We start from the raw sequence: 26,026 nt of genomic DNA, 5'->3' as shown, positions 1-26,026 counted from the left end.
AGCTAATGCTGGAATCAAGTTTTCTGGCCTTCAGTTAAATCCAGCCCAAGCACTGCAAAGGTGTCCTTGACCGGCAGGTTTTGTCCAGGTTTTCAAGTCGCCAAGCCATGCACACTGAGAGTGGGTCTGAAAGTGGTTGAAGTATGTGTAAGGCTGGTCTCCTTATCCACGATGACTGTTTGCCCACCCTTAACAGTGTCCATGAGAGTGGGAAAGTGATGTAGGTGATCACCTGGGAGACATGTGTGGGATGGAAAAGCCAGTGGATTGGCCAGTGGAGGCTGTAGAGCCAGGGTGGCTGGTGACTTGTTAGGTGGGCTTCATACAGGGTAGTGCCTCAGTCCAGGAAGACGGTGATTTGCAAAGTGGTCGGCCAGAATAAGTTCAGTGTGGTTTAATTGTTTGCATTAAACAATACTGATTTTTGGTTCATGTGGATCATTAAGTATTAGTTGCATATTTATACTTTTAAGGGTACAGCAGTGATATGCAAATTATATAAAGTAGCTCTCCAAAACTTTGAAGCTTTGGAAATGTCTCGAGAGATCAGAATTTGCCTTCTGTCATTTACACTCCAAATTTTAATTCTTATGTTTCAAAAGTGTCCTATTTGTGGTCTCTGTTCCCATTGTTTGCTGTGAACCTGGGCTCACAGGGCAGGCTCCTCTTAGCCTTTAATACCTTAGAATGCCCTCTGGGCTTGTGCCCAGGCCATTGTTGAAGTGGGAAGCTGTAATCCACCCTGCCAACAGTTTAATTAAGGAAAAAAAGGGCTCTTTACTGCTTGCTTTCCCCTGAAGTCTATTGTTTAGGATGGACAGTAAAGAGTATAATTTGATTTTTCTTTTAAAATAATTTTCCAACCATTCACAACCTCTGTTATATTTTCCCGTTTCCTTTCAAAAAGAATTTGAGATTGGACAGGTCATAAGGACGTGCACGATGAGACGGTTAAAGGTTTTGAAAGAGGAAACCACATACCCGGAAACCACATGCACAGAAGTGGGAAACTGCAACTGAATGCATTTGCTGCAGAGCTTTTGGGACCAAGGCAGAAGATGGAGATGAGGGACTGAACAGTGTTTGCAACATCTTGCCAGAGGGGATTCCTTCCAGCCGAGGAGAGCCCCGTGGCATCACTTGGTAGCCTTGAAAGGCCTCTGCCTTTTCTCAAGGCCATGGCTCTGACTGGCAGCATAGATTAGTGCCCTCCATGTACTTTTTTGGGAGGATAAACTTGGACTGCTGCTCCATCACCCTGTGCTTCCTGTAAGGATACCTCCGTCATTGACCTAGGGAGAAGTTTCCCTCAGGCCTTAGTATCTGAAATAGTTTTTACACTTAACCCTGAACAGTAGGACACGGTCTTGTGCCTTCCCATGGTTGCCTGCTAGAAAGTTTGATACCTCCGTCATTGACCTAGGGAGAAGTTTCCCTCAGGCCTTAGTATCTGAAATAGTTTTTACACTTAACCCTGAACAGTAGGACACGGTCTTGTGACTTCCCATGGTTGCCTGCTAGAAAGTTTGTAGCTGAATTTGGGCCCACCACTAGTAAATCCATCGGTCACATGATGGCAGATAGGTCTCAGCACATAAGCACTTTGCAGTTGAAGTGGTGACTCCTGAGAGTGCTCTCACTGATTCAGGGTTTGCCGGGGCAGGGCAGCCTCAACCAGGATTTGCGTTTTGTTCCTTGCTTAAGGGTTTCCTACTCTTACTTTTCTTTGGTCTCATTTTCTTGCTGATTTTTCTCATCCTGTATGCATTTTGGTTAAGTTGTCTTAAATCCCTTCTGTAACAGGGGAGACTGTAAATACAGCTGGCCCTGCTATCTGCTACACCTGTGGATTCCACCATCCATGGATTGAAAATATTTGGGGGGAAAACCAATAAAAAAATAACACAATAATAAAAATAATACAAATAAATACAATATAGTATAACAACTATTTACATAGCATTTACATTGTATCAGGTATTATAAGTAATCTAGAGATGCTTTAAAGTATACAGGAGGATATGTGAAGGTTTAAGCAAATACTGCACCATTTTATATCAGGGACTTGAGCATCTGTGGATTTTGGGGTCCTGGGATCATTCACTCTCTTGGATACTAAGGAACAGCTGTATATACACTTAATTCCTATTATCCATCAGTTCTACAAAGAGAAAAACCCATATCCTCCCTTCTTTAACTTCCAAGATGTTTTTATCATGAGTCCTTTCACACTTATAACTGCTGTGTAACTATCAGACAGCACATATAATAGTAATTTTGGGGAACTCACGGAAAATCTCCCCACCTATTTAATGGTAAATAGTAGAATAACTATTAAAGTTTAAAAATCACAATCGAAACAACTCAATCTTACTCTATTTTTCTTTCAGTTTTTCTTGTTGGATAAAAAAATGTTTTATTACAAAAGTAAAAATTCTCTGTTGTTACATGTTTTGATTTCTTTGCTTGCTTGTTAGCCTGAAAGCTTTTGCCCAGTTAAAACCTTTTTTTCTAACTCTAAATATACCTGTTGCAGAAAACTTAGAAAATTTAGAAAACATACAGAAGACTATTGGTCGGGCACTTTGGCTCCCGCCGGTAATCCCAGCACTTTGGGAGGCCGAGGTGGGCGGATCACGAGGTCAGGAGTTCGAGACCAGCCTGACCAACATGGTAAAACCTCGTCTTGACTAAAAGTATAAAAATTAGCTGGGCGTGGTGGCAGGTGCCTGTAATCCCAGCTACTCGGGAGGCTGAGGCAGGAGAATCGTTTGAACCCGGGAGGCGGAGGTTGCAGTGAGATCACGCCATTGCACTCTAGCCTGGGCAACAGGGCCAGACTCCGTCTCAGAAAAAAAAAAAAAAAAAAAGACTATTAAATCCTTTCTGGTTTTCCCATCCAAGAATAACCACGGTGAATACTTTGGGGGTGGAGTTGTACGTTATTTTATTTTTTATATGTACTTTTGTTCCCTTGGTAAGCCACATCACAAGTATATACTGTTGCCTGCTTTTTAAACTTACCCATATATTATGAATATTTACCAAGCACAAGAGTCATGCTATAGATGCAACTTTGTACAGAGGTGTGTTTTATGTAGCTTTTCTTAAAACAACACTGAATAGAAATGGAGGCCAATATTAACCCATTTTATGCCTAGAGTTCTATTATTGGAACACTAAGCTTGTGGGAGTTATTTATTGTCCTGCTCAAGGTCATCACCAAGGTCTGATTTTTTCCACACACAAAAAAATGGCAACCTCCGGCATAAATGGGTTAAGTCCTAACCAGCAAAGGCATTCCTTAGCAAAGCTAATATTGGTCCAGCCGAATTACTTAACTGTGATTTAATTCAGTGTAGGAATAGCGTTTAGAAACCTAGAATGATGGAAGATTCACTTGGCACTCTCAAGTTTCAGCTGTCTTATCTGGGCTTGAGCAAGAGTTGGATATCAGTTCGTTGAAAATGAGCTTTTTCTGGCAAGGCCTCTGCAAACGTTTTGTCGTTTCAATTAAGTGAGAGTTCTTTGCTCCTGGTAACAAATGTGTTGATGGCAAAGCTGACGTTTGCTTATGAAAATGAAGGAACTGGACCTGTTGATATTGCAGAAGAGGGGACAGCTTGCTTCTTCAGGAGCATTCCCTTCAATTATTTGAAATTATTAATGCATCCCCTCCTCCTTCCTCAGGATGGTGGTGAATCACGATTTATGTTCCAGAACTCGTTCACTTTGTGGAGCTATTTAAGTTAAGGACCCTAATTGAAAAGATTATAATTTCTTAAGATTGGAGGGTTTACAAAGACTTGACATTGAGAGATTTCCCTCAAAACCAACCACCAGTCATTTAGAACAGAAAAGGACAATATGAGGTTTTTCCCTGAATTACCTAAAAAGGAACAGATAATAATTGGGTGGAGTTACCATAAAACTGTAGGGTTGAGGTTAGACTGTTTTTAAAATTAATTGGTTTCTCTTCTTGAGCAAATTACACCATTTCAAGTCATAGTTGAGGCATTAATTGCGTACGTGCTGGTTGTACTGCTAGGGCCTCCTTCACTGTGTTCTTCCTGGTGGGGCACATGGGAAGCAGGGCCAAACTAAAATGAAGTTTCATCCTCAGTCTAATAGGAAAGTTTCTGGTGTTCTAAAGCAAAAACACTTGTGAAATTTCAAGTCTTACACTTCTATCCTGTAACATTGTCTGAAGTTGATAGTAAAACAAGATTTCAGTATATAGCTTGAGGCTCAGGTTTTTAGCCAGAAACATAAGAAGCATTTTCCACATTACCTTTGTTCCGTGTATTCCTGAGACTGACTAGTCCATGTTGAACCCACACTTTCCTGTCTTCCTTACTTTTTCTTTCACTGCCTTATTTGATTTGCAAACTCTTGCCTTACCTAATAATAAGTCATACTTACATAGTGCCAAGCAGGCTTCTAAGCACTTTACAGAGAACTCATTTAACCCTCACAGCAACCACCGTTTACAGATAAGGAAACTGAGGCACAGAGTAACTCACCCAAAGTGGAGCTGGGATTCTCACCCCCATGGCCTGATTCCAGAGCCAGCTCTTGACCGTGATGCTGTAGGTTGCCTCCTTAGTAGGTGGTTCTTTGAAGGCAGGAATTGTCTCACCCACCCCATCTCCCAAATAACATTATAGTGTTTTAGTATTTTCATGGCTTCCTAAGTTGAAAATTTCTCAAAGATACAAGATAGAAATTATTTCTGACCTTTTGTAAACACATGTGGCACCATTAAGTTGCTTATAGTACAATAGTGGGCAGTATTCAGTCCACACATTTATTGACCTCTATTGTGTGCCAAACACTGAAATTATTTACCTTTTCAAAGAATTGTGACTGCCAAATGAAAAACATTTCTCTATAAAGAGAGCATCATCAGGGGCTCCTCAACTTGAATGGGGGGTCATTACACTACAATTTTGTCCTAACTTCTCAAGGCTGGAGGCATTCTGAGAAGTTGTCTCCCCTCCATATGTCACCACATCAGAAGACTGTGTATAGCTTGTCACACATTCACACATTGTTGCATTTGCAAAAGGACTTGTCCCTTTGTAGGTGGAATTGGTTTTTCTTTAAATTAATTGCCACATCTCTGTTTATTCTACATCCTTTTTCTTCAGGAGCATATCCTTTGTGAAAATGAAGTGCAGTACCTAGTACAGTATCTGTTAATACTGTGAAATGAATGAGCTGAATTTGGTTTTTGTTGTTATTGTTGTTCTTCGTTGTTATTGTTGATCTTTGTTAATGAGTTATTTAAGTGGCATAAGAATACAGGTCCATTTTAAATCCATAGGCACTAAGCGAAAACATTAACAATGCCATCTTATATCCATTCTGTGATTTTGACATCTCAGAAGTTAGGATGGATTTTATAGTTATTGGCATCATGGGATTATGATTGGCAGTATTTTTTTAATTTGTTGTTGATAGATAAAACAATGGTGCATCTTCCAGTTAACATCCTAAATTTGATGGAAAATGGTATATATTTAATCCTTGCACTTTTTGAGAGGCGTATTGGCAGAAAGTTGAATTCCATTAAATTTTGCCTCTACTTGAAAGATACATTTGAAGTTGTTTTGTATTCCTCATATTTGGGTTTGGAAGAGAAATAAAAGCCAGTCATTTGTTTTCCAAGTACTTCATTGTGAGTTCTTTTTAAAATTACAAAAACAAAATGTTTAGAATCTCAGTTTCGCAAGATGAAAAAAGTTTTGGAAATGGATGGTGGTGATGGTTTCACAACACTGAATGCTGCTGAACTTTACGTTTAGAAATGGTTAAGATGATAAATTTTATGTATATTTTATCACAGTTTTTTTCAAAAAGTAATATGATACTTAACGCCATTGTCCTTCGATATAGAGATGCATAGAATAAAAAGTGAAAGTCACCTTTGTCCACACACACATTCCAGCTCCTCCCAGTTTTCCTCCTTGGTATCTCTTCCCCAGAGGTTTGGTGTGTATGTTTTCAGATATTTCTCTCCTAAGACTTTTCCTTAAAGATGTGTGGGGGTTTCATTGATCCTTCAAGTAATTTTTCACTATAATAAATACAGTTGTAACAGGTAAAATAAAAAAATATTTGAGAGAACGTCATTTGATAACTCTGCTTTTTTGATCTTAGGATTAAATTTACTATTTTATTTATTCTCCATGATACTTTTTCTTGGAAGTAGTCTGTATAAATTAATTATTGTAGCCAAACAACTTTAGATCTTAATACAGAGCGTGAAGAAAATGTGAGGGAAAGTGCGACATGATAGCCTTAAATTAGCTGCTCAGCAGAAGCAGCCTTTATGTGGTTTCCTTGCAGTTGACCACTCATCCTCCCTCTGTTGATGGGCAACTGTTGTCTCTTAAACCCGGGTCTGGGCTGCTGCAGTAGTTTACTCAGTGGTCTTCCTGGGTCCACTCTGGCTTCCTTCGGTCCTCTTCTCCATTCCTAGGGAGTTCAAAATGTGTGGGCCTTAATGTTGTCTTCTGCCACATTCCCTCTAGAAGCTTCCTGTGGCTCTTGCAACATAGAGCCCTGCATCTTTAGTGTACTCTGCCAGGCCCTGCACATTTGCCTCTGTACTTTTTTTTTTTTTTTGAGATGGAGTCTTGCTCTTTTGCCCAGGCTGGAGTGCAGTGGTGCGATCTCGGCTCACTGCAACCTCCGCCTCCCAGGTTCAAGCAATTCTCCTGCCTTAGCCTCCCGAGTAGCTGGGATTACAGGCACTCACCACCACGCCCGGCTAAACTTTGTATTTTTTTTAGTAGAGACAGAGTTTCACCATGTTGACCAGGCTGGTCTTGAACTCCTGACCTTGTGATCTTCCTGCCTCAGCCTTCCAAAGTGCTGGGATTACAGGCGTGAGCCACTGTGCCTGGCCACATTTGCCTCTGTATTAGTCCATTCTCACACTGCTGATAAAGACATACCCAAAATAGGTAATTTATAAAGAAACAGAGGTTTTGTTGTTGCTGTTGTTGTTGTTTTAAATTTATTTTTTTGAGACGGAGTCTCGCTCTGTCGCTCTCAGCTCGCTGCACGCTCTGCCTTCCTGGTTCACACCATTCTCCTACCTCAGCCTCCCGAGTAGCTGGGACTATAGGCGCCCACCACCACGGCCTGGCTAATTTTTTTGTATTTTTAGTAGAGACAGGGTTTTACCACATTAGCCAGGATGGTCTTGATCTCCTGACCTCATTCATGATCTGCCCTCCTCGGCCTCCCAAAGTGCTGGGATTACAGGCATGAGCCACCGCGCCCGGCCAAGAAACAGAGGTTTAATGGATTCACAGTTCCACGTAGCTGAGGAGGCCTCACAATCATGGCGGAAAGTGAAAGACACGTCTTACTTGGTGGCAGACAAGAGAGAATGAGAGCCAAGCTAAAAGGGAAACCCCTTGTAAAACCATGAGATCTCTTGAGACTCAGTCATGACCATGAGAACAGTGTGGGGGAAATTGCCTCCATGATTCACTTATCTCCCTCCAGGTCCCTCCCGCAACATGTGGGAATTGTGGGAGCTATAATTCAAGATGAGATTTGGGTGGGGACACAGCCAAACTGTATCAGCCTTCTTCCTCGCCTCATGACAGCGCTTTCGTGCCCCTGCATTCCTTGATGTTAACCCTGTTTCAGGGGGAGGCTCCCTGTTCTGTTGGTCTAGCTCATGTCCTGTGCTCTGCTCTTTATAAGTACTTCTCTTAGCTTATGTCCTCTCTATGAGTTGGGGACCACATTTTTGTTCACCACCACATCCCTTTAGCTTAGCACATACTTGGCACTTGGTTCAAAGAAAATTTTTTGAGTGAACCATTTGATTTTGTTTTTTGTTTTATAGAGCTGAGAAGTTTGTAGTTAGGGAGTTGATAGTATCACAGAATTAATCTGTATACCCAGATCTTGGTCCCCTGGCAGTTTGGTTTTCAACCATAACTAAAACTTAGTTATCCTAGAACAGTTTTACCACTTCTTCATTTTTTATTGGGGTTCTTTTGAAAATTAATTTAGACTTTACAATACCCGGTAACCTGGCCTTTCATTAAGAGGAATCAAGCAGGCCAAGTAGCTTTTTATCATTCCATTGAACATGGCGATGCAAAATGAGCAGATATGTGAATTCCTGAAAATCAGCTTGGAATAAACTGTTCTCTAACTGATACTTATTTTAATTCCAGGACATGGTCCAAGACAATTCCTGGGAAAGTTCAGTTCTTCTCAAGTGAGGGTTCTGACACATCTATACCAATTCCAATAGTGCCACTACGGGGTGTGGATGACTCCTACCCGCCCCAGAAGAAGTCCTTCATGATGCTCAAGTACATGCACGACCACTACTTGGACAAGTATGAATGGTTTATGAGAGCAGATGATGACGTGTACATCAAAGGAGACCGTCTGGAGAATTTCCTGAGGAGTTTGAATAGCAGCGAGCCCCTCTTTCTTGGGCAGACAGGCCTGGGCACCACGGAAGAAATGGGAAAACTGGCCCTCGAGCCTGGTGAGAACTTCTGCATGGGGGGGCCTGGCGTGATCATGAGCCGGGAGGTACTTCGGAGAATGGTGCCGCACATTGGCAAGTGTCTCCGGGAGATGTACACCACCCATGAGGACGTGGAGGTGGGAAGATGTGTCCGGAGGTTTGCAGGGGTGCAGTGTGTATGGTCTTATGAGGTAAGAACAGAAGTCTTTACAACGGGAAAAACTTAATTTTGTCAATTTTGTCATTAGTTCTGAGTGTATCATAGGAAATAAGAGATGATATCCTCTTTGAGGGTTACAGTTGGCATTATTCTACATTTTTAGCCTTAGATTAAAAGTTTCAGTTCCCCTTTATTACCTTTTCTCAGCTTTGAGCGCATATCTTCTATACGTTTTCTCCACCACCCGCCCCTCCCCACCCCCACACAGTCTTGCTCTGTCTTCCAGACTGGAGTGCAGTGGTGTGATCTCGGCTTACTGCAACCTCCGCCTTCTGGGTTCAAGCAATTCCCCTGCCTCAGCCTCCCGAGTAGCTAGGATTATAGGCATGCACCACCACGCTAGGCTAATTTTTGTATTCTTAGTAGAGACGAGGTTCCACCATGCTGGGCAGGCTGGTCTTGAACTCTTGACCTCGTGATCTACCCGCCTCAGCCTCCCAAAGTGCTGGGATTACAGGCATGAGCCACTGCGCCTGGCTCTTCCATACTTTTGTCCTAATACTTAATAAATAATGGCATTTGGGGCCTAAAGAATAGATAATGGTTTGTTGATGGTCACAGTGATATTTTCTTGATTATCCAGAAAATCATCTTGTCTGACTTCTGATTCCACAGAGGTAATTGCAAGAATGTAGGATATCTCCCTATTTGTTTTTGCAAAGGCCTGGCTCTTGTCATCTGGTCATAATGACCTACACAGATTAGAAACTTATCTATTTTGAATTTATAAAAGGAATCATGATGTAAAAAAGCCAGTAGCATTTGGTTTTGCATTTGTTGTGTACCTTGACTTTCAGATAGTGACTGTAATCTGTGAGTTTACAATATAGTTATTGCTTTAGAATAGGTGTCATTCAGCTTCTGAGTTACTGTGACACATAAATGAAATTGCCGAAGGAAGTCCAATTGTAGATGTTTTCTCTGTAGCAGTTCTAGAGAAGATGAGTTGGCTTTGGACTTTCCTCTGTTGTTATTGGCAGTGTGCTCCCCTTTGCCTGCAGTTTGCAGAATCTGGTATCAGTTAGGGTGAAAGAAATTATTTAGGTTGTGTTGTCTTTAGATTAATAAACTATTGGCAGTTGTGAGGAGCAGAGGGAATTGCTAGATCTTTTGCCTAAGAAAAAGAATACACTTTCTGATATGAACTGTTAGCTTTTTTCTGAACTAATTTTCTAAAGCCCGTACTTGAGTGAAAGAGTAGTATTCTTGCCTGTACTTGTCTACCCCCAGACTTGCTTTTAAATGTCTGCTAATCACTCATTTTTTTGTTTGTTTGTTTGAACTTTAGGGAAGTGGACATTTTCAAGCATACACGGGGTGGTCATGTAATTTTTAATTATAAAGTCACAAATACATTTTAAGTCCTAAATGTGATCTTGGGTGCACGCTTTAATCCCTGTGTGCCTTACGCTATCCCCCCAACCCCAGCACATAGGGGATGGCTCACTGGGCCTGCAGGATCTCTCTGTTGTCACGGATTTTTGCAGTGAGGAAAGCTGTTTGAGGATTTCACGCTGTTTTAAGCAGAATACAGCTGGCAGTATTTCTGCATTTTCCCCATCCTAATTAAGTAGTTATAGCCTTAACACATTTCATTATGGTTAAAACATGTAACACGTTGTGTATTTTGGAACACTTTCCCCTGACCATCATCTCCAAGAAGCCAACCTTCTTGCTGTAATCATAGAAAACAGACCTTCTTTTGGGAGAGAGAAAGTGTGTCTTAGTGTGGTCATGTTGTTATATACTGCTGGACAGACACCAAATGGAGCCAGGCTCTTGAGTTTGATCAAGAACTTGGGTTTAGCATTAGTGCCAAGATATAGGTAGAAAGTGTCATCCTGGGGCTGCAGGGGTGGGAGGCCATTTTGGAGATGGTTTTCCTCTGATATGAGGTAATTACAAAAGGTTTCTGATGGCCTACGAAGGGGTGCATGGGGTGCATGGAATTATCCTGTCTGGACACTTGAAGCCTCCTCTTAGGCTTGATGCATCCTGTCAGTGGTCGTATCAGCTAAAGGGACCTGGTTGGTGAGAAGGCCCCCAACCTGGGTAGTTCCCTGTCTCCCTGCCTTGGGAGGTGGGTCCGGGACAGCAGCAGCAAGGCTCTCCCTGGGAGTGTGGTGAGTTGGGCCTGCTGCAGCTCTGCATTTCTTTAAATGCCCTGTGGTGATAGAGCTTTGACTCAGTGCTGCAGGCTTCTCCTCAGGGGCTTGTGCCACAGGGCCCTCCCACCTGCAGTGCCCAGAGTTCTCTTTTTCTCTTCTGTGAGCTGCCTTGCCTGTTCATAGTCTTGGCCCATATTTCTGCTGAAATGTCTGTCTTAGGGTTTTGTTGAAGTGCTTTATTCTGGATGGAGTATCTTTTCTCAGACTATGACTTATCTTTTCACTTTAATTGTGGGATTTTTATTGTACATGAATTGTGAATCTTTAAGTGCAATCTAATGCATCATTCTTTTCTTTTACGGTTTATGCTTTTGTGCCTTGTTTAAGAAATTCTTCCCTTTCTTAGGTCACGAATATTTTTTTCTCCTGTATGTTTTCTTGTGTTTGAAGTGTTGCCTTTCACGTGTAGTTCTTCATTATAATTTTAAGAATTCATCTATTGGAATACTTGCCATCTTATTAGACCTTTGATTTCTATGTTTTTTTCTTTTTCTTTTTATAAAACTTTAAGTGCTTCTAACCTAAGTTGTTATTAGGGTTTATCATTGTGTTTACCACTCAAGTAAGATTAATCCTTCGTGTGGATGAGAAACTTTTTATTAAACTTCCTGTAAATCTAGTTTCCCCATTAAGGCTCACATTATGGGAAATTATTGAGGTGTAGTCTTATGTTAAAGACAATTATGTTAAGCTTTGGGACTTGGAAGGTACTTATTTTGCCCTATTATAAACCTAGCCAGAAGGTATAATTTTTTTTGGCAAGTAGAAATAATACCTTGGGATAACACTTAGGTAATTAAAATGACTTGTGAGGAAAGGAACAACTATCAAAATCAAAGTCAAGATTCATTTCTAAACTTGTTTTGATAATTATTGGTGGTTATTAATAAATAGACTTGAGAACTTTGTTTGGAAATAATGTTAAACTCACAGAAAAGTCACAAGAGAGTAAGAGCGTAGGCCTTGAGGCTGGAGAAGAGCTGAGAGGAGCTCGGCTCCTGGTTCCCCTTGCCACATGGTGTCAGCAGTATTGACTCAACTCAGATGAGGCTTTTTTGAGAATTATTATTGAAAGATTTGAAATAGAAATTCATTTTATCAAGGCAAGTGCATTAAAAGCTATACTACTCTTAAGAGGGAACAAAAAGAAAGTTGACTGAAGTAACCTATTCATTTTGTCTTTTAACTTTCGAGTTGACATGTACTATACCTATGGAAAAGTGCATAGGTTGTAAGTGTAGAGCTCAGTGGATTTTCACAGACTGCATGCAGGCAACCAGTACCCAGATCTTTCTTTTATTATTTCTCATATTTGACTAGGGGTGAAGGTGTAGAGAGTAATCGTTATTAATGAAATTTGGAGATAGGCAAAGGTGGATTTGACAACTTTAAAATGTTTATTGGCCGGGTGCGGTGGCTCAAGCCTGTAATCCCAGCACTTTGGGAGGCCGAGACGGGCGGATCACGAGGTCAGGAGATCGAGACCATCCTGGCGAACACAGTGAAACCCCGTCTCTACTAAAAAATACAAAAAACTAGCCGGGCGAGGTGGCGGGCGCCTGTGGTCCCAGCTACTCGGGAGGCTGAGGCAGGAGAATGGCATAAGCCCAGGAGGTGGAGCTTGCAGTGAGCCGAGATCGCGCCACTGCACTCCAGCCTGGGCGACACAGCGAGACTCCGTCTCAAAAAAAAAAAAAAAAAAAAATGTTTATTGTTTTTAATAGCCAATACTGTCATGTGGCTCAAAATTCAGAAGTGCAAAGGGCTTATAGGAATATGTCTTCCTTCCTCTGCCTCCAGCCCCTGGGCTTCCACTGTGAATCAGCCACCACGGTGCCTCCTTATGGAGGTTTCCTGTGTGTCTTATCGTATCATATACAAACAATTAAGTTTCTTCTCTCTCCATTTACATGAATGGTAGCGTAATACTAGTATCTATGTCTTGGAAGATTTCCTATTTGGTAAATTAAACAACTTCATTTTTTTGATGGACATTCAGGCTATTTCCAGTTCTTTCAGCACTGTTGCTAGGGGGTCATTTAACCCAAGGCTCCCCAACCTTTTTCATGTCATGACATTGACTCCGTTCACTCACGCTGAGGAGCCTGTCTCCAGGGGCTGCTGTTACCCCATTCCCTAGCTGCTGTTATCCCAATCCCTAACTGCTGTCCCCTCCACCACCCCTACAGCCCCATACTACTCTAGGCCTGGAAGGATTATTATCTGGGCACATGTGGAACTTCTTTGTGTTACACCCGCACACCAAAATATACCAGTTATGAAGCTCTGAGTTAGCCAGTAAGTACTTGTTAAGGGCTCATTAATGAGCCCAGAACTGCCCTCTGAATTGGTAGGGAAATTGCAAAAGATTGAAACATGAATGGCCGCCTTTTTCTCCCTGAAGGACTTTAGAGTAGTTAAGGAGACAAAGACCATATGTTCATGAAACAGTTGAAGAGAAATTAAAAATATGAAACCCTATGATACTGATTTTAAATATAAAACAGTGCAGGGAAGGCTGAAATGGATAATGTTCTTTTTATGGGAAGGCATATCATCAAGGGAAATTGGAGTTTGCAGCAAAATGTGTAAAAAGATAAAATCTTCCTGGTTAGTCTGACTGTCTTATAAAGGAATGTTGAACATCCATGTACCAGAAGCCTGGGGTATTTTTCCCTTTAATAATAGAAGAAATACTGTTTCTTTAAAAAAAAAAAAAATGACACATTGCAATTGTACATATTGGTGGAGTATGGTTTAATGTATTCATGTATATGTTGCATAATGATCAGGAAGATTAACATGTCCATCACCTCATGAGAGGTTTTTGAATGTTCTCTCCACAAAGAAATAATTTTTCTTGACTTTGGGTTGTCATGGAGATGACTTGTGTTACAGTAGTTGCTTCCTCACTCATTTAGGCTGCCCGTTAAACTCGCAGGCCTGAGAACCAGGCAGACCCTCAGTGGCTAGAATAGATGTCCCAAAGAGTGAGCACTAATGCTGCATGTTCTATCCATTATCAAAAGCGGGGTATTAGGGCAGGCGTGGTGGCTCACGTCTGTAGTCCCAGCACTTTGGGAGGCCAGGGTGGATGGATCACTTGAGGTCAGGAGTTCAAGACCAGCCTGGCCAACATGGTGAAACCTTGTCTCTACTAAAAATACAAAAATTAGCTGGGCATGGTGGCAGGCACCTGTTGTCCTAGTTACTCAGGGGGCTGAGGCAGGAGAATCACTTGAACCTGGGGGGCAGAGGTTGAAGTGAGCCGAGATCATGCCGCTTCACTTCAGCCTGGGCAAAGGACAAAACTCCGTCCGCCCCTCCCCCCCAAAAAAAAGTGGGATATTGAAGTCTGTAATACCATTGTTATTTTTAAGGCAGACTCTCGCTCTGTTATCCAGACTGGAGTACAGTGGCATGACCTCAGCTTGCTGCAACCTCTGCCTCCTGGGTTCAGGTGATTGTCGGGCCTTAGTCTCCTGAGTACCTGGGATAACAGGAGTGTGCCATCATGCCCAACTAAATTTTGTATTTTTATTAGGGATGGAGTTTCACCATGTTGACCAGGCTGGTCTTGAACTCCTGGCCTCAAGTGATCTGCCTGCTTTAGCCTCCCAAAATGCTGGAATCACAGCTGTGAACCACCACACCTAGTCAGAAATCTCTAATGTTATTGTTGAATTGTCTGTTTCTTCCTTCAATTCTGTCAGGTTTTTCTCCTTTTATTTCAGGGCTGTGTTTTGGGATGTATATATGTTTATATTTGTTATACCTGCTTGATGGATAGATACTTGTATCGTTATAAAATTCCTTCTTTGTCTCTAGTAACAATTTTTGTCTAAAGTCTATTTTGTCTGATATTAGTATAACGACTCCAGCTCTCTTGGTTACCATTTGCATGGTATATCTTTTTTCATCCTTTTGCTTTCAACTTGTTTGTGTCTTTGAATGTAAAGTATGTCTCTCATGAAGATAGCATATAGTTGGATCATTTAAAAAATTCGTTCTGTCAATTTTGCCTAATAATTGGAGTGTTTAATTAATTTGCATTTAATATAATTACTGATAGAGGAGGACTTATGCCTGCCATTTTGCTATTTTCTGTATGTCATATCTTTGTTTTTCTGTTACTCCAATACTGCCTTTTTTATTACCTAGTGTACCATTGTAATTCCCTTGTCATTTCTTTTACTGTATTGTTTAGTAGTTGCCTTGGGAATGAACATCTTACCTGATAATTTAGTTCTGATTAATACCAACTTAACAGTAGTAAACACAAGATTTGCTCATGTGTAGCTGTGTTCTCTCCTCTCTTTGTGCGGTTGCTGTCAAATAAATTATATCTTTATACATTGTATGCCAGTCAATAGAGAGTTATAATAATTGCTTTATATACTTGTATTTTAAATCAGATCAGAGAAAAAAGGAATTATAAATAAAAATACATTTATATCCTTTTTTACCTATGTAGTTACCCTCGTTGGGCTTTTTATTTATGCCTATTTGAGTTACTGTATAATGTTCTTTCATTTCAGCTTGAAAGACTTCCTTTAATATTTTTCATAGAGCAAATTTGCTAGACATGAATTCTCTTTGTTTCTCTTGGAATGTCCTAATTTCTCCTTCACTTTTTTCCTAATGTCTCCTTCACTTTTTTCCTAATTTCTCCTTCACTTTTGAAGGACATCTTTGTTGGATATAGAATTCTTGGTTGCCAATCCTTTTCTTTTATCACTTTGAATGGAGGCTATCTGGCATTCATGGTTTTTGATAAATCAGTTTTAATCTTACTGAGGAGCCTTTGTATGTCATGAGTTGCTTTTCTTGCTACTACTCTTAAGATTCTCTTTGGCTTTCAACAGTTTGATAGGATGTGTCTAGGTGATCCCTTTGTGTTTATCATACTTGAAGTTTGTTGTGTCTCTTGGATATGTGGCTTGTTTGTCATCAAATTTGGAGATTTTTCACTTATTATTTCTTGAGTATTTCTGCCCCTTTCTCTCTGTTTCTATTTTCCTTTGGAACGCCCATCATGCTGTGTTCTACTCATTTTTACTCCTGTTTTCTTTCTCTTTCTCACTCTAGATAATTGCAGTGGCCTACTTTCAGTTTCATGGATTCTTTCTTCTGCCTGTTCAAATCTGCTGTGATATTTTCATTTCAGATATTGTACTTTTCAACTCCATAATTTCTGTTTGGCTCATTAAAAATACAAATAATTTCTGTCTCTGTATTGGCTACTTTTCCCCCCTTTGTATGGGCCATACTTTCTTGTTTCTTTGCATATCTCATAATTTTTTTTGGAAACTGGACATTTACTTACTATTATTTAAATGTGACAGCTCTTGAAATCACATTCTACCCCTTCTTCAGGGATGTTATTGCTGGGCTTTGTTGTTTGTTTAGTGTCTTTTCAGAACCAGTTCTGTACAGTGTATTTTTTTTGTATGTGGCCACTGAAGTCTCTCCATGATTTGTTTAGTGCTTAGCTAATGACTGGACAGAGATTTCCTTAGATGCCTGGAACTAAAAAGTTTCTGACTCTTTGCTGAGGGGTATGTGTACATGTTGGTGCTTGCCCTGAACACTCACCAGGCAGTTGACAACTCGGCCTTAACCTTCACTTGACTTGCTTGTACAGAGAGCTTAGGGCCTTCTTGGATCTTTGCTGAACCTGCACACACCCCCACACATGCATGTGGCCTTGTAGATTCCCAGGAGTGATATACTGAAGCTTTTTCAAAACCCCATATCACATCTTATTCCTTGCTTTTCTTTTTAAGCTTTTTATGTAGCCTGTTTTTTGTTGTTGTTGTTCCCCCACCTCTCCTCCCCCGCCAGGTTTATGGTTAGCCATCCCCTTGGGCAGTGCAGTATTCAGCAATTGCCTGTGATTGTTCTTGACCAGTCCCCCTTCTGCTTCCAAGAAGCTGTTTGCAATAGAAAAATTCTGAGTCAGGTCAAATAAAGACAACATTGCAAGGTCTCCCAGGGAACCAGATAGGTCAGACAATGACAGTTCTTTGGGAATGGGGCTTTGAAGGAGCTCCAGCCGCTTTATGACCCCTCTAGTGGCTTCCAGGCTGCTGGTTTTTGCTGTGATTGTAGACTGTTGTTTTTCAAGGCTAGGGTAGAAAACAGACTGGAAATAGGGCAAATTAAAATGCCATAAAACTTACTATTACCAAAATTTTTGTCTTTTTCTTGCATAAACGCTGTCTGGATTACTGCAAAGCTTTAATATCCAGAGTCCTGAAAAGGTTGTCTCTGCCCATTTTTGCCAGCATTCTCTTTACTTTTAGGGCACACAGAATTTTTGGAGGTCTTCACTCTGCCATTTTCACTGATGTCACCTAGGAGCATCCATTATGGGGCCTTAGCTCCACAGCTTAAATTTTGCTTTTTATAATTAAATGAATTATGCTGAGTGTCCCCTTACACTCTGATTAAGAAGTCAGGGTATTGTACTCTAAAAATTAGAAAGACTTCCGACTAATTAGTTACAATATTCACATACATTAATTTCAAAAATAAAAAAAAAAATTTTGGACATCTGTAGCAAGACACTGTGCTAGCTGGAGACACAGCAGTGCAGAAAGCCAAGACCATGGTCTCCTATATGCTGGTGGAGCGAGGTGGGGTGCAGTGAGACAGACAGTGCAGAGGAGTATGTGTGGTATGTTTAGGACATAGCATAGTGGCCAGCATGACTGTAGTGGAATGATGAGGCAGAGCGGGGCGAAGGGGAAGGCCAGACAACACCAGAGTTGAGGGGATGCAGGGAATGCTAAGGACATTGGTTTGGGCACAAATAGGCCTGACTTGAATCATGTGGCTTCATTCGGCCTCGTTCTTCACTAGCGGTGTGGTCTTGGGCAGCGAGTTACCTGACTCCCCTGAACCTTAATTTCCTTAAAAATGGGGTGAGGGTAGAAATTGTCTACCTTATAGGATGGTTCCAAGGATAAATTGAGAAGATGCATGTTGCCTATTACCATAGCTCATGTTTGGGACATGCTTGTGAAATGTGAGGTGGGCTCCGGTGGGAGGCAACTGGATCATGGGAGTGGATCCCTCATAAATGGTTTGGTTGTGGTGCTGTCCTCCTAACAGTAAGTTAGTTCTTTACAAGATCCGGTTGTGTAAACATGTGTACCACCCCCCTTCTCTTACTCCCATCTGTGCCATGTGAGATGACATGCTTGTGAAATGTGAGGGCTACCGGAAACTATCCTCAAGTATCTGAAAAGCAAAGCCCTTCAGAACTCATTCCCTGAGACCGCACGTAGATTTTGATCTATATAAACAAATACGTGAATATGCTTTGTAGTAACATTATAGTCTTGGAATCCCATGTGTTTGTTTTTACAATTTAGGGAAGACTATTTTGACAGAACCAATCATAGTTTACCTAAGATGGATGTGTTAGCTGCTTTAAATCTGTGATTATTTTGTTGGCAGAACAAACCTTCTCCAGGTACGTGAACATCTCTGAAATGGTTTCACCATTGGCTATATCAGAGTCCTGTGATTGTGAGAGCCTATTAGCACATTCTCAGGAGGTGGGATCGACATATCATTTTCTTTATCTTAAGACATAGCACAGTGGCATTTCCTGTATACATTTGAAGAGATTGAGATCACAACTGTTATCACCTCAGTTCCCATAATAGAACTGACGTGTTAGTCCATTCTCGCACTGCTATAAGGAAATACCTGAGACTGGGTAATTTATAAGGAAAAGAGGTTTAATTGACTGGTGGTTCAGTAGGCTGTACAGGAAGCATAGCACAGGCATCTGCTTAGCTTCTGGGGAGGCTTCAGGGAGCTTCTCATGGTGGAAGGCAGAGGGGAAGCAAACATCTCACATGGCACAGATGGGAGCAAGGGAAGGGGGTGGTATACATGTTTAAATAACCGGATCTTGTAAAGAACTAACTCACTGTTAGGAAGACAGCACCCCAACCAAACAATTCATGAGGGATCCACCCCCATGATCTAGTTGCCTCCCACCGGAGCCCACCTCCAACACTGGGAATTGCATTTCAACATGAGATATGGGTGGGGACAAATATCCAAACTGTATCAGCGGTAGTCTGCCTTTTAAAACATACATCAATATTCAAAGCATTTTGAGATAAAAATAAAACAAGGCTCGACAGTGGCTCATGCCTCTAATCCCAGTACCAAGATGGGAGAATCACTTGAGCCCGGGAGTTCAAGACCAGCCTGGGCAACATAGTAAGACCCTGTCTCTGTCAAAAAAAAAAAAAAGAAAAAAATTGGCTGGGTATTTTGTTGCATGCTTGTAGTCCTAGCTCCTTTGGAGGTGAGGTAGGAAGATGGCTTGAGCCTGGAAGGTTGAGGCTGCAGAGAGCTGTGATTGTGCCACTGCACACCAAGGCAGGATACTGTAAGCTATACGGGAAAGCACAGGGTGGGTGCTTGGATCAATTAGAGCAGACAGGATGAGTTGGGGAGCTGTGGGAGGCACTCCGGTTGCCTGGGCCATGCCCTTCTGTAAAGGTGGCTGGGTTTCTGGACTGTTCCAACCAATCACGAAGGCATCCTTTCACATTTTTAAGAGGTCTTAAGATGGCATCAGCAAAGCTTTTGAGTCTTTAGTTCTAACATTTAATCATCTTTATTGAACTAATAAGACCCTCTGCTGTTTGAAAAGGAACAGGTGAGGGAACAAAGGTGAAACTGGATCTGGTGGTGGCAGTGTTGTTCATCTAAGGCAGTGTTGTCTGGGATAGGAAAATCAGAGGTAAAATGTAAGGTTAGAAGTGTAAGTCAGTGTATGTGTGAACTTCAAGTATTAGCATTGCCTGTGGGTCTTAGACCAGGTGGGAGTTTCTTAGAGGCAGACCATCTGCAAGAGAATCACTTCAGGTGCTTGCTAATGGGCAAATTTCTAGGCCCCAGACTTGGCAAGTGGAGTCCAGTGATCTGCATTGTTTACAGGCTTATCTGGTAAATTTTATACTTGCTAGTGTTTAAGAACCATCATTGCCATTTAGCCCTGGGTCTTTCTAGTAAGTAACTTTTACAAAGTCAGGTTGGTGGGAGGCCAGACCTGGCACACAAATGCCCCCAGTCATATATTTGATAGGTTAATGCTTTATATATATGTATTCTTTTCCTTTCTTCTCTTCTCTGAGCCATGTTACTGTCAATGAGTTGTATAACCAGATGCAGTAATGTGTTACTTAATGACAGGGATGCATTCTGAGAAGTATGTCCTCAGGTGATTTTGTTGTATAAACATCATAGAGAGCACTTGCACAAGCCTAGACGGTACAGCCTCCAACACACCTAGGCTGTATGGTGTAGCCTGCGGCTCCTAGGCTCCAAACTTGTATAGCATGTTACTGTGCTGAATACTGTAGGCAACTGGAACACAATGGTGTTTGTATTTCTAAACATATCACAACATATGAAAGGTACAGTAAAAATAAGGTATTACAATCTTACGGGACCACAGTATAAGGGGTCAGTTGTTGACTGAGACGTCGTTACAGGGGCCATGACTGTAAAAGTGAGCAGATGAGTGGTCAGCACTAAATCCTGAGTCACAGTGTGGAAGTATTCTGTATTAGATGAGACGATGAAAACAAAGAACTTTTGGCCAGGGGTTAAACTGACAAACACCTTAAAGCTAAAACTAAATGATATTTTAAAACATCTTTTGTTTCTGTAATTGATGATTTTACAAATATTCATGTGGTCTGGTTATAAAAGCCTTCTTAAGTCTTAGCTTTTGTTAGTTGCCATGAACTGTAACTCCAGATTTATTTATCAAACAAATTATAGTTTAAAGAAAGTAGTTGGTCGGGCACAGTGGCTCATGCCTGTAATCCTAGCACTTTGGGAGGCTGAGGTGGGTGGATCACGTGAGGTCAGGAGTTCAAGACCAGCCTGGCCAACATGGCAAAACCCTGCCTCTACTAAAAATACAAAAAATTAGCTGGGCGTGGTGGTGAGCACCTATAATCCCAGCTACTCGGGAGGCTGAGGCAGGAGAATCGCTTGAACCTGGGGGGCGGAGGTTGAAGTGAGCCGAGATCACACCGCTTCTCTACAGCCTGGGCAAAAAGCAAAACTCTGTCTCAAATAAAGTAGTTAACAAAGTATTTGTTAATCACTGTGGTGGCTTTAATGCTTGTTTTAAAGTCTTTGATAATCTTCCTCCTGGAAGTGGAGCTTAATTTCCCTCCTCTTGACTGTGGAGGAACAGGGTGACTCAAGTCTCCTTAATGGAGAATGGGAATCTGGTGGACACCACCTTGACATCACAGGAGTGGGTCACATTTGTATCAGGTACCCCCTCAATGTGATGGCATGAGAAAGACATGTCACCTCTGCATAGTCTTCCCCAAATCCACAACCGCAGTTTAATCAGGAGAAAACTTCAGACAAACCCAAGGTGTGAGATTTTCCACAAGATACTTGATCCGTGTTCTTCAAAAGTGTCAGGGTCACGAAAAGCAAGGAAAGACAGGGAAACTATCAGAGGTTAGAGGTGACCCAAGGAGGTGGGATTACTAAATGTACTGTGGGGCCCTAGATTGGACGAGAAAAAGGACATTAGTGGGAAAACTGGTGAAATCTGAATAAAGTCTACACTTTCAGTAATGGTGTATACCTATATCAGTTTCTTAGTTTTGCTCTGTGTGGCATAGTAAAGTGAGATGTTAACATCAGAAGAAGTGGGGTGAAGCTGTGGGAACTCTCTCTGCCATCTTTACCATTCTTCTTTAAATCTAAAATCGTCTCAAAGTAGAAAGTGGCTAGAACCAAGAGATAATTGGACACAAAAGTGATGTCGCTTTCTCTGCCTCTGTGTCCTAATGGCTTCTCTATGCCAAGGGGAAACTAGGCAAAGCAATAGAAGACTAGATCCTCTGTGACTCTAAGTGGATATTGTGCAGGATGTGATTTTTAGCTTATTGACTTCTAAGAACCCTCAGACAGAAAGGTCTTTGTGTGTGAGGGCTGTAGACTTCTAACCCTTACAAAGAGCTTATCAGTTGAGCAAGCTTATAATGTGCTGTGTTATTACTGTAAAAAATTTGTAATGGTACCATTACAGCAAAATGTTTCCCTGGCTAAAAAGGTCTTTCAGCATTCACTCCGCAATTTAACGCTCAGGCTTGCTGACATCATCTTGGTTAACCCTGTAGTGTTTGGCTTCTGTGTTTTCTCTCATTGAACTCTTGTAGGGATTTAAAAAGAAAAACAAAAAAAGTACAAAGCTATTTTCTTTGATGTCTAGCACTTATTTCCACAGCCTTTTCTTTAAAAACAAAACAAAACAAAACAAAAAACTCCCTATGACAGAAAAATACTATAGATGCTAGTTTTTCTTTCACATATGTTAACTTGTCTGTGCATTCTCCTGGAACAGATACACTGGTTTTAAAGACAAAACTTTCATTTAAAACGATGCGGTTTATTTAAGGTAGAAAGTTGAGTACGGTTTCATTTATTTTTACCACCCGAGGAATGCCTGTTTGCTTTTTAGGTGCTTATATATTGATGCTGTAATAATATAGATTTCTGGTTACTTTATTAGGGTAGGGTGAGCGTGGATATTGAATATCCCAGATAATACAAACTTAATTTTTAAAACTTTGTTTATATATATACATACACACACATATACACACACGTATATACACACGTATATACACACATATATACACACACACACATATATATACACACACATATATACACACATATATACACATACACATATACACACAAACACATATATATGGAGAGAGAGAGAGAGAGAGAGACTGAGAGAGAAACTCTCAATCCATCACCCAAACTGACATGCAGTGGGGCAAGCTTGGCTCCTCCTGGGTTCAAGAGATTCTTGTGCCTCAGCTTCCTGAGTAGCCGGAGTTACAGGCATGTTCCAGCACACCTGGCTAATTGTTGTTGTTGTTGTTGTTTTTAGTAGAGAGGATTTTGCCACATTGGCCAGGCTGTTCTTGAACTCCTGACTTTAAGTGATCTGCCCACCTCGGCCTCCCAAATTGTTGGGATTACAGGCGTGAGCCACTGCACCGAGCCTGTTAATATATATTTTTTAAAAATTGTCTGTGTACCTGTGGGTGACAGGCCCTGCTCTAGACATAGGGGCTGCCACAGTGAACACAGCAAAGTTCCTGTTCTCACGATGTGTTTGTTTCTCTATGGGGATGTCAGAAAATAAGGAGACAAATAAATAAATAATGGCAGGTGGCACTGAGTCTGAAGAAATACAAGTATGATAAGGCGGTAGACTGATGGAGGGACAGGGCTGCTTGTCCAGCTGAGAGAGTGAGAGGCAAACCATGGTCATATATGGGAAAAGACCTTTTGAGCAGTTCAAGCAGAGGGCGTGCGGAGGCCCTGAGGCAGTGGAATATGTTCATGACTAAGAAAACACGGAAGCTGAGTTGTTAGAGCACGTGAGTGAGAGGGGCAGCGTCCTGTGAGGCCTGTCCCCTTCTGTGATAAGAACATTGAGGGTTACAGTCAGTGACCTGAGAGGGCCCTGAGAGTTGGGGCAGACGAGTCTCCATTTCCAGAGGGTTCTTCTGCTCAGCTCATGGAGAAGCAGCTGCGGAGTTGGAGCAGGGAGGTTGGTTGGCAGGCATGCTGATAGTCTGAGAAGAGGCGAGGGAAAGTGACTGAGACCAGGTGAATGATGAGAAGTGGTTGAATGGTGGATACATGGATAAATTTTGCAGGTAGAGTTGGTAGGATGTGGGGAGAGAGACAGGTTGCCTGAGCAGTTGAATTCCCAATGAACTCACAGGAATAGAGTTCCTGGTGAAGGGAAAGACTGGGGAAGTTCAGGCTTGATATACAAATAACATCCGTAGCATATTGATGGTATTTAAGACCAGAGATGGCAGCATATTGATGGTATTTGAGTACACGGGGAGTTAGAGAGATAGAGGCAGGGTCTGAGGGCTGAGCCTTGAGGCTCCAATGGGTTAGAGGTCAGAGATGAGGGGGCACCAGCTGAGGAGACTGAACGGGGAAGGCCAGTGAAGTAGGAGGAAACTGATGTATGTTTGCTTAGTTTGCACTTGCAATGTTTGAACACTCACCATTTGGGTACTTGTTACATTAATAGTTGATTTGGAAGGCGGGTGTTTGGGAGATTCTTATCAAAAGTGAATATTATGTTTGAAAAGAGAATCCTAGGCTGAGCACATTGGCTCACGCCTCTAATCCCAGCACTTTGGGAGGCCCAGGTGGGCGGATCACCTGAGGTCAGGAGTTGAAGACCAGCCTCACCAACATGGAGAAACCCCCTCTCTACTAAAAATACAAAATTAGCCAGGCATGGTGGCACATGCCTGTAATCCCAGCTACTTGGGAGGCTGAGGCAGGAGAATTGCTTGAACTTGGGAAGTGGAGGTTGCTGTGAGCCGAGATTGCGCCGTTGCATTCCAGCCTGGGCAAAACGAGCGAAACTCCGTCTCAAAAAAAAAAGAGAATCCTCTGGTATGGGTGGGCAAGGATGGGATATGTGCTGACATAACAATGGGAAACTTTTTGCTCTGCTGATGACTGGTGTACGAGACAGTGCTTGAAAATAATAAACCCCAATGGCAGCCCAAGAACCAGTGGACCACAGATGACTGGTGGTCAGCACCTGGGCAGAGCTGAGTGGTGTTTGTTTGGAGAAGTAAGCTGTGGAGTGTGCGCCCTGTGTTACAGAGATTTTATTTACCATGAAATTTGACATTTGCTTATATTGATTTAAAAATGTATGATTTGTTTATTTTTTAAAAGATAATCCACCCCTCTCTACCATGGAACGGGATGCATCCTCATGAAGCTGCTTCATACCTTTACCAGTTGCATAGACATGTACCAGGGTCTCAGCCTTTGTTTTGCAGTCTTCAGTCTATCAACTTTTAAGAGACTGAATGCTGTTGATCATTTGGTGATCTAAGCCTTTTGTAATACTTAAGATTTCCAATTGGACACTTAACTTAGCAGAAATCACTATTAATTTCAGGAGACAGTTGTAATTGAACATTGATTCAGTTAAGCCTTTGTAATAGATAGATTTTTTTGGAGGTGGATGAGGTTTAAGGATATCTTATACTTTTGGTATAGAGAGAAACCCCATTTTAAACTGCATTCTTCTAAGCCTCTGCTTCAGTTTGTCCCTAAAACAGGGTTATTTAACCTTGTCCAAGGTTGTACTGCTTGTAGAGAGATAGATTCAGAGTTTTAATCCAGGCACTCTGACTGTAGAGCCTGCAGTTTGAACTCTAATGATCACATTTTCTTTTTCTGTATGATACTGCACTGTACCTTTTTATTGTGAATACCGCCAGTATTTGTTTGAAAAGAACCAATTTAAAGTTGAAATGTTGAGAATTTTTGACAAGGGGAAAATTTTCGTGGTTCCTACATTTCTTCATTTGGTGGGATACTTTTAGTATACTCATATGTTTAAGAATATATTTAAGGCCGGGCGCGGTGGCTCAAGCCTGTAATCCCAGCACTTTGGGAGGCCGAGGCGGGTGGATCACGAGGTCAGGAGATCGAGACTATCCTGGCTAACATGGTGAAACCCCGTCTCTACTAAAAATACAAAAAACTAGCCGGGCGTGGTGGCGGGCGCCTGTAGTCTCAGCTACTCAGGAGGCTGAGGCGGGAGAATGGCGTGAACCTGGGAGGCGGAGCTTGCAGTGAACTGAGATCACGCCACTGCACTCCAGCCTGGGAGCACAGCAAGACTCTGTCTCAAAAAAAAAAAAAAAAAAAAGAATATATTTAAGTGACAGCTGTTGGACCTCATAGAGGTGTTTGTTTTGAGGTGTTTGTTTGGTCTTGCTCTGTCACCCTGGCTGGCATGACTATAGCTCAGTGCAGCCTCAAACTCTTGGGCTCAAACAGTCCTCCCACCTCAGCCTTCTGTTGGCGTGAGCTACCATGCCCTGCCAGTTTTAACATAAGTTGAACTTTAGGAGAGTTTTATTTATGCACTGCCGGAGTGCAGTGGTGCAATCTCAGCTCACTGCAACGTCCGTCTCCCACATTCAAGCGATTCTCCTGCGTTCAAGCGATTCTCCTGCCTCAGCCTCCCTAGTAGCT

At 41.7% G+C, this 26,026-nt stretch overlaps 1 protein-coding gene across 1 annotated transcript in view; it reads left to right on the top strand.

Annotated features, from left to right (window-relative positions):
• The window catches only part of CHSY1 (chondroitin sulfate synthase 1), a 74,310-nt gene that overhangs the window by 7,573 nt on the left and 40,711 nt on the right, over positions 1–26,026 (top strand). The window contains exon 2 of the mRNA XM_025392762.1: positions 8,208–8,703. Within this exon, the coding sequence (XP_025248547.1) occupies positions 8,208–8,703 (496 nt within the window). The remainder of the gene's footprint in view (positions 1–8,207; positions 8,704–26,026) is intronic.

Source organism: Theropithecus gelada, chromosome 7b, assembly GCF_003255815.1.
Source record: "Theropithecus gelada isolate Dixy chromosome 7b, Tgel_1.0, whole genome shotgun sequence".
NCBI lineage: Eukaryota > Metazoa > Chordata > Mammalia > Primates > Cercopithecidae > Theropithecus > Theropithecus gelada.
Note: the sequence above shows the minus strand (reverse complement) of the source record. Positions and strands in the feature narration are given on the sequence as shown.